Here is an 8,634-nt window from a genome sequence, read left to right as displayed (position 1 = left end):
TCACGTGACCGCGCGCAGGGCCTGCGGCGGCGGCGACTCCCCCAGTCACCGAGCGAGAGGGAAGAAACAAGATGGCGGCCGCAGGCGATCCGGAGAGGGGCCCCCGCGAGTCGGCTTGAGCCCGCTCCCCGCCGCCGCCGCCGCCGCCCGCCCGGCCCCGCCCGCCGGCCCCCGCGGGCCTCGCCCCCGGCCCGGCGCCCCCCCCGCCCCGCCCCCGCCCTCGCCCTCGCCCTCGCCCTCCCCGCCGCCGCTCCGACATGAGGGGCCGGCGGGGCAGGCCGCCCAAGCAGCCCGCGGCCCCCGCCGCCGAGCGCGGCGCCCCGGCCCCGGCCCCGCCGCCCCCGCCCCCGCCGCCGCCGCCGCCGCCGCCGCCGCCGCCCGCCGCCTCGGGCCCCATCGGCGGCCTCCGCTCGCGCCACCGCGGCAGCAGCCGGGGCCGCTGGGCCGCCGCCCAGGTTGAGGCGGCGCCCCGGACGCGGCTCGGCTCCTGCAGGGGGGGCGGCGGCCGCAGGAAGCCCCCCGCGCACGGCGGAGGCGGCGGAGGCGGCGGCGGAGGCGGCGGCGGAGGCGGCGGCGGCCCGGGCCGGGGCGGGCGCGGCGGCGGCGGCGGCGGCGGCGGCCGGGCGGGCGGCGGCGCGGGCGGCGGCGGGGGTCCCCCCGCGCGGCCCGGCGCGGCCCGCAGGCCGGTGAGCAAGGTGGTGTACGACGACCACGAGAGCGACGAGGACGAGGACGACGACGACGAGGACGACGACGAGGACATGGTGTCGGACGACGACGACGACGACGAGGGCGACGAGGGCGACGCGGACGGGCCGCGGGACTCGGAGGCCGAGGCGGACGACGCCCTGGAGGAGGAGGAGGAGGAGGAGGAGGACGACGACGACGACGAGGACTCGGACTACCCCGACGCCATGGACGACGACGACGACGACGCGAGCTACTGCACGGAGAGCAGCTTCCGCAGCCACAGCACCTACAGCAGCACCCCAGGTGCGCCCCGGGTTCGCGCCCCGCGCCCCGCGCCCCGGCAAGTGCATGGAGCCGGAGCCGGAGCCCGAGCCGGAGCCCGAGCCGGAGCCCGAGCCCGAGCCGGAGCCGGAGCCGGAGCCCGAGCCCGAGCCCGGGCGGCCGCATTGTTCAAGATGGAGATGGCGGGGCTGCACTTGGCAGGCCACGCACTCCTCCTTCCCCCCTCTCTCCCTCTCCCTCTCTCTCTCTCTCTCCCTCTCTCCCCCCTGCAATCCCTTCTTTACGGCCGTCGTCCGCGTGACTCGCTCTCTCCCTCTCCTAACGTGTGCGCCGCGCCGTGTCCCCCTCCGCCCGGCCGGGGTGGAAACTTTGGCCACTCGTCCGTCCGTCCGTCCGTCCGTCGCCCCCTTCTTTTTTTCCCTCTTTCTTTCTTTCTTTCTTTTTTTCCTCTTTTTTCTTTCTTTTTTTTTTTTTTTTTTTGTCCCCTCCCGGGGACGGGGGGAGGAGGGTGAAAGAAGACTTCCAGCCGGGGGGCGGGGGTGGGGGGGACGACTTGGTGGCGTTTCTGCCGCGCTGTCCGTCGCCCTCCGTCCGCGGGGGGGTGGGGGGGGGTACCCGCTCGCGAGGCGGGGCGCGCAGGTGCGGGGAGGGAGGCAGGAGGCGCGGGGCGCCGGCCCCGGGTGCGGTGGGAGCGGGGAAGGGCCCGCGGGGTGGCCCGCGCCGGGCGGGAGGCACCTGTTGCCCGCGGTCGTGCGGTGCGGTGCGGTGCGGCGCGGTGCGGTCGTGCGGTGCAGTGCGGCGAGGGCGGCGCTGCTGACCCACGCGGCCCACGCGGCGAAATGGCCTTTTGGTTTTTCTTTTTCCCCCTCCGGACGCCGAGAGTGACAATGCCGGGTCTGCAGCGGATGTGTCTGCCGCCTGCTGAGTCCCCCAGGCCCGTCGAGAGAGAGCTTTCGCTTCAGCGGGAAAAAGCCGCGTCTGTGTCCAACGCGCAGTTGCTCTTGATGAAAAGGAAAGGCCAAAAAAAGAAAAAGAAAAAAAAAAAAAAAAAGCTGGCTCGTAGTATCTGCCTATAAAATGTTTTCCGTTTCTATTTTTGTTGATCGGGACTGACTGGATTAAATCTGATTTTTTTTTTTTTTTAAGAGCATTTACAAAGTAAAGTTTACTTATTTAAAATTTTTTATTGATACTTGTTTTTCCCTTCTGTTGCCCTTGTTTTTCATCGTTGTTGGATAGGTCAGAGAGAAATGGAGAGAGGAGGGGAAGACAGAGACGGGGAGAGAAAGACAGACACCTGCAGACCTGCTGCACCGCCTGTGAAGCGACTCCCCTGCAGGTGGGGAGCCGGGGGCTCGAACCGGGATCCTTATGCGGGTCCCTGAGCTTTGCGCCTATCCCGCTGTGCTACCGCCCGGCTCTTGACAGAGGATCTTAAAAAGTGATTTAAGGTGTCTCACTTGTTTTGAGATGAGCCTAGAGTAATGGAAGTGGTTACGTTTTAATCACCCCCCCCCCTTTCTTGGGAAATCTGTAGATACTTATTGAAGGAATACAGATTCCAGCTGGATACAGTCCTCTTTCGATGGTCTTAACAAGACAGGAGACTGGTCATGTCTTTTTCCTGACAGTAAGGAAGTCTGTCTGTCTGTCTGTCTATCGGGGAGACTGGCAGGAAAATCAAGGGAGCGAGTTGTGTCAAGTCTTGCTTCCCGGTATGGAGGAAGGGCTGCAGACCACTCTTCACTTTAGTCTGCCCTGTACTGCCGTGGCTTTTCTTGTAAGAACACAGGTTGGCTCTCTATTTCGAGCACAGGACTGAAAGACCTATGGAGAGGGATGGAATTATGGTGTTGGAGGAGATTTTTTTCAGGGTAGATGGCCAGGCATAGGGCCGGTCAATCAACCTTAACTTCTCTTTGAAACAGTTACATTTAGGATTGAAAGACATGCATAGACTGAATCAACTTTTAAAAATGCTTGTGCTTATTTATGAGTGAGAGAGAAGAGAGAAGCAGAGCGTTACTTTGGCACATGTGATGCAGAGACTGGAACTCAGGACCTCGTGTTAGAGTTCACTGCTTTGTCCCCCATGCCACCTGCTGGGCATCTTATTTTTATGTTTTTCGCCACCAGGATTATCGTTCATACTACAACTCTACTGTTCCCAGCAGCCAGATTTTCCTTTTTTCTATTTTACTTGACAGGACAGAGAAATTGAAAGGGGAAGGGGTGATAGGGAGAGAGACAGACAGACAGACAGACAGACAGCTGTAGACCTGTGCCCCTCTGCAGGTAGGGAGCAGAGGCTTGAGCCTGGTCCTTGGGCAAGGGGATATGTGCAGTTAGCGGGGTGCACCACTGCCTGGCCCCTTTTATTTTTTTTAATAACACTGGTAGTCTGCCTTGGGTGTGCTTTTCTTAATGAAAATGAGAAATCCTGTTCCCTAAAGTGATCTTCTGTCCCTTGCAGTTCCTGGCAGTGTCTTCAGATAGCTGTTTGCTTATAAGGGTTAGTTGGATAGGTGTTTGTTACTAGATGAGAGTTTAACGAAGTCCTCATACTTCTACCCTAGTTGCTGGAACTCCTAAATGTTTGTGTTGGAAGTTGACATTGATCTATCTGATCAGATTCCACTAGACTGCTTGATGGATGAATGCTTGTAGGAGGGGAGTTGGCGTTTTGAACCTCCTGTTCCTTGCTGCCAGTGGTAGTAACTGGCCGATTGTTTGACTTTGTGAAACAGTTTATTTCTCCAGATTAGGGTAAGAAGTACACATTTGTGTGTGTGCTTTTGCTACATGTTTTCAATTTTTCTTACACTTGATAGGACAAAGAGAAATTGAGAGGGGAAGAGGAGATAGAGAGGGGAGGAAGGACTTCCCCGGGGCCTTCAACTTGGGTCCTTGTGTATTGGTGACATGTACTCAACCAAGTGTGTCACCGCCCAGCCCCACATTCTGTGCTTTAGACTTTTAGACTATGTCCACCTGCTTAGAATGAGTAAGAGTACACGGCAACGAGTTACGCTAAACATTGGTTTAATCTCTTCTTCCAAGTCAGTGTTTGTGTGTCTGTGCTTTGGAGGAAAGTTTGAGGGCTGGTTTCAGATAGCTCAGTAACCTAGGAAGAAAATAAGTTTGATGGATTTAAATCCTGCTGTACTGCCAAGGCTATTTAGAGGAATGATCATCTCCTTATTATTGGACAGAGACAGAGAAATTGAGAGGGTTGGGGGAAATAAGAGAGTGAAAGAGACAGAGACACCCGCAGCCCTGCTTTACTACTCAGGAAGCTTCCCCCTTGCAACTGGGGACCAGGAGCTTGAACCTAGATTCTTGCACACTGTAGTGTGTGTGTGCTTAACTGCCTGGCCCCGGGAATATTCTTTATTGGTAATCTAGAACAGAATCATTCCTTTTTTTTTTTTTTTAACCAGAGCACTGATCAGCTCTGGCTTATGGTCGTGTGGCGGGTTGAACCTGGGACTTGGGAGTCTCATGTATGAGAGTCTTTGTGCATAACCATTATGCTGTCTGTTTCACCACTTGTGAAACTGTCCCCTGCAGGTGGGGACCAGGGGCTCAATCCTGTGTCCTTTTGCACTGTAAAGTGAGCGTTTAACCAGGGATGACACTGCCTGCATTTATTTATTTTTTTTCTAAAGATTTTATTTATTTATTCAAGAAGATAGAAGGGAGAGAGAGAGAGAAAGAACCAGACATCACTCTGGTCCATGTGCTGCTGGGGATTGAACTCAGGACCTCGTGCTCGAGAGTCCAGTGCTTTATCCACGGCGTCACCTCCCGGACCACAATATACCTTTATTTAATGAAAGTGGTTTATTTATTTATTAATGAGAGAGCGAGAGAGAGAATATGCACACGGGCACCAGAGCATCACCCTGTCGTATTCACTGCCAGGACTTGAACCAGGGATCTTATGTGTGAGAGTCCAGTGTTTTCTCCACCGCACTACCTCCCATGCTGCAAACTCTTTGTTTTTGTTCTTAATTTGATTTGATTTTTGCTTCCAGGATTATCGCTGGGGCTGGATGCCTGCGCTACAGTCCACTGCTCCTGGTGGCCATCTTTTTCCCATTGTTGTTGTTGCCTTTATTGTTGTTGTTGTTGTTGTTGTTGTTGGACAGGACAGAGAGAAATGGAGAGAGGAGAGGAAGACGGGGAGAGAAAAATAGACACAGAGCTGCTTCACCGCCTGTGAAGCGACTTCCCTGCTGGGGACTTGAACTTGGATCCTTGTGCCAGTTCTTGCTCTTTGCACTATGTGCATTAACCCAGTGCACTACCACCTGGCACCAAATTCTTTTATTGTTAAATTTCAGTTGTCTCTTAAAAAAAAAAGTTTCAGTGATTTCTGCAGGTAGAGAAATAGTTCCACCGGTCTAATATCAGACTTGTGCCTGAGGTATCTGGTGTGACCCTGGATACACCAGAATGATGGACACACGCTTTGTCTTTCTTTTTCTTTTCTTAACATTTCTTTTGTTTATTTGTTATTTTCCCTTTTGTTGCCCTTGTTTATTATTATTGTTGTTATTGATGTCGTTGTTGTTAGATAGGACGGAGAGAGGAGGGGAAGACAGAGAGGGACAGAGAAAGATAGACACCTGCAGACCTGCTTCACCGCCTGGGAAGCGACTCCCCTGCAGGTGGGGTGCTGGGATCCTTACACTTTGGGCCATATGCGCTTAACCCCCCTGCAGGTGGGGAGCCGGGGGCTCGAACCGGGATCCTTACTCTGATCCATTCGCTTCGCGCCAAGTGCGCTTAACCCGCTGCTCTACCGCCCAACTCCTGTCTTTCTTTTTCTTTCTGTCTTTCATGTGTAATAAATGAAATAACACTTCAAAAACATCTTTAGCAGCCTGGGAGGTGGAACAGTGGATGGAGTGTTGGGTTCTTAAGTGTGAGGTCCTAAGTTTGAGCTCCAAGTTACATGTGCCATTGATGCTCTGATTCTCTCATCTCTCATGAGTAAATAAATAAATCCTAAAACATGAGACCAAGCCTTTAGCCTATGTGCTTTACTCTGTTTTTATTTTATATATATGTATATGTATATGTTTCATTTTATTTTCTGAACAGGGACGGAGAAATTGGGAGGTTAGGAGGAGATCGGGAGGGAAGAGACGAATAGATTCCTGCGGCCCTGCTTCTCCACTTGTGGAGCTTTTCTTTTCTTTTCTACCAGAACACTGCTCAGTTCTGGCTTGTGGTGGTGGTGGGGGGAGGGGGGGTTGAACCTGGGACTTTGGAGCCTCAGCGTGAGAGTCTCTTGGCAGAATCACCGTGCTGTCTATCCCTGCCCCTCGTGAAGCTTTTCTACTGCAAGCGGGCACCAGGGACTTGAACCTGGGAACTGTACTGTACTGTGCATGTGCGCTCAACCAGGTGTACCACCACCCAGTCCTAGTAGTTTTTTTTTTTTTTAAATTTTTTTTTATATTTATTTAATTTTATTCCCTTTTGTTGCCCTTGTTGTTTTATTGTTGTAGTTATTATTGTTGTTGTCGTTGGATAGGACAGAGAGAAATGGAGAGAGGAGGGGAAGACAGAGAGGAGGAGAGAAAGACAGACACCTGCAGACCTGCTTCACCGCCTGTGAAGCGACTCCCCTGCAGGTGGGGAGCCGGGGTTCGAACCGGGATCCTTATGCCGGTCCTTGTGCTTTGCGCCACCTGCGCTTAACCCGCTGCGCTACAGCCCGACTCCCCCTAGTAGTTATTTTTTGACCAGAGCATTGTTTAGCTCTGGCTTATGGTTTACCAGGGATTGACTGTGGGACCTAGGACCTTCAGGCCTAAAAGTCTTGCATAATTATTATGCTGTCTCCGCAGCCCTCAGCCTATATGTTTTATGTCATATTTTGCTAATATATTGGGAAGGGTTGTCTTTGCATCTGGAAAGTTGTTGGCAACTCTTGAAATTAAGCATTTTCTCATTCAAAAAAAAAAAAAAAAAAAAACAACCACCATCTGGTTCTTGCAGTTAACTAGTGTGAGACTTCTGAGAATATATGTAATTGAAATTTTGGACTGAGGACTGCAGTGAGCGGGGACTAGTGCTGGCCTGGGAGAGCCAGTGGTCAGTGTTCTGCAGGGAGCGTGGCAGTGAGCTCAGTGGCGGAGGCGCCATGAACAGACTGGAGGTTGGTCTGAAGCGGTTTGTTCCTCATTTGACGATGTTCACTCCCACCAGCGTCAGCCTGCTGCACCCCGTGTGTGTGTGTGTGTGTGTGTGTGTGTGTGTGTGTGTGTGTGTGTGTGTGTGTGTGTGTTGTGTGTAATTCTGGATTGCCACAGTGAAGTACAAAGTGCGTTGGAGAGTTAAAGGTGCAGAAGATTGCTTGTTGCTTATTTTAGCCAGAGTCAGAGAGCGACCACGACATGGACGCTTCCTTCAACGGGGTGGGGATTGGCTTGAACCTGTGAACACATGGCAGAATAGCACGCTGTCCGAGTGAGCGCCTTTGACAGCCCCATAACACTCATTTTCTTTTTTGTATTTCTTTCTTTCTTTCTTTATTCATTCCCTTTTGTTGCCCTTTTTTTTATTGTTGTCGTTATTGTTGTCGTTATTGATGTCGTCGTTGGATAGGACAGAGAGAAATGGAGAGCGGAGGGGAAGACAGAGGGGGAGAGAAAGACAGACACCTGCAGACCTGCTTCACCGCCTGTGAAGCGACTCCCCTGCAGGTGGGGACCTGGGGGCTCGAACTGGGATCCTTATGTCGGTCCTTGCGCTTTGCGCCCCATGCGCTTAACCCGCTGCGCTACCACCTGACTCCCTATAAGATTAATTTTTTACTAGAGGGAATTGGTGTGGGTTTATGCTTCCTGGATGGACATGTGTGTATGTATGTGGACAGGGAGAATGGGCGTGCAGAGAGAGCAAGTGTGTGTGTGTATGGTTGTTGGGTAAGTTATAATGCATTCTGACAACTCCGTAGTATGAATTAAGTCACTGATGATAAAGTGTAAGTAGTTACCCAGATTAGCAAGAGTCTTAGTGTGTCAGAGGCCCACGGTGGGCAATACCTAGAGAGCAAGATATAATAGTTGTACTTTTTTTTTTTTTTTTAATTATCCTTTTATTTATTGGATAGAAACAGTCAAAAATTGAGGGAGGGGTAGAGAAGGAAAGAGACAGAGAGACACTTGCAGCACTGCTTCACCACTCAAAAAGCTTCCCCCTGCAGGTGGGGACTGGGGGCTTGGGTCCTTGTGTGTTGTAATATGAGTGCTCAACCAGGTGTGCCACCACCCGGCCCCTGTAGTTGCACTTTCCCTCTTCTGCCTGTAGAATAGGTTTGGGCTTGATCAGTAATCCTCTGACAGTTTTCACTCCCAGAATACCCAAGAGATAAGCTGTATTCCCGTCAGCGTCAGGCAGAAGCATGAAGCCACAGCAAACCAGACCATGGAGATACTGTTTAAAGCACCAATATGATCTTTTCCCTCCAAGTTGGGAGCATTACCGGAGGAGGTGGTTTTGATGTCCATCCCCAAACCTATATTAGATCCATTCTGTCTGTGAATATTGGGGATCAGTCAGATCCTGCAAACAAACCTCTGTGACAGGGTCTCATTGAAGGTTAGGAAATGTGGTGTAGTTTGTGTTCTGCAGAGTGGATTGGAA

At 52.5% G+C, this 8,634-nt stretch overlaps 1 protein-coding gene across 16 annotated transcripts in view; it reads left to right on the top strand.

The window, feature by feature from the left end:
* The first annotated feature begins 242 nt into the window (after window positions 1-242).
* Window positions 243-8,634, top strand: part of BPTF (bromodomain PHD finger transcription factor) — a 133,151-nt gene continuing 124,759 nt past the window's right edge. For all 16 annotated transcript variants that reach the window (XM_060202606.1, XM_060202604.1, XM_060202605.1 and 13 more), the window contains exon 1: window positions 243-993. In XM_060202606.1, coding sequence (XP_060058589.1) covers window positions 258-993 — 736 coding nt within the window. In that variant the 5' untranslated portion in view covers window positions 243-257. The remainder of the gene's footprint in view (window positions 994-8,634) is intronic.

The sequence above is a fragment of the Erinaceus europaeus genome, chromosome 12 (assembly GCF_950295315.1).
Source record: "Erinaceus europaeus chromosome 12, mEriEur2.1, whole genome shotgun sequence".
Classification (NCBI taxonomy): domain Eukaryota; kingdom Metazoa; phylum Chordata; class Mammalia; order Eulipotyphla; family Erinaceidae; genus Erinaceus; species Erinaceus europaeus.
Note: the sequence above shows the minus strand (reverse complement) of the source record. Positions and strands in the feature narration are given on the sequence as shown.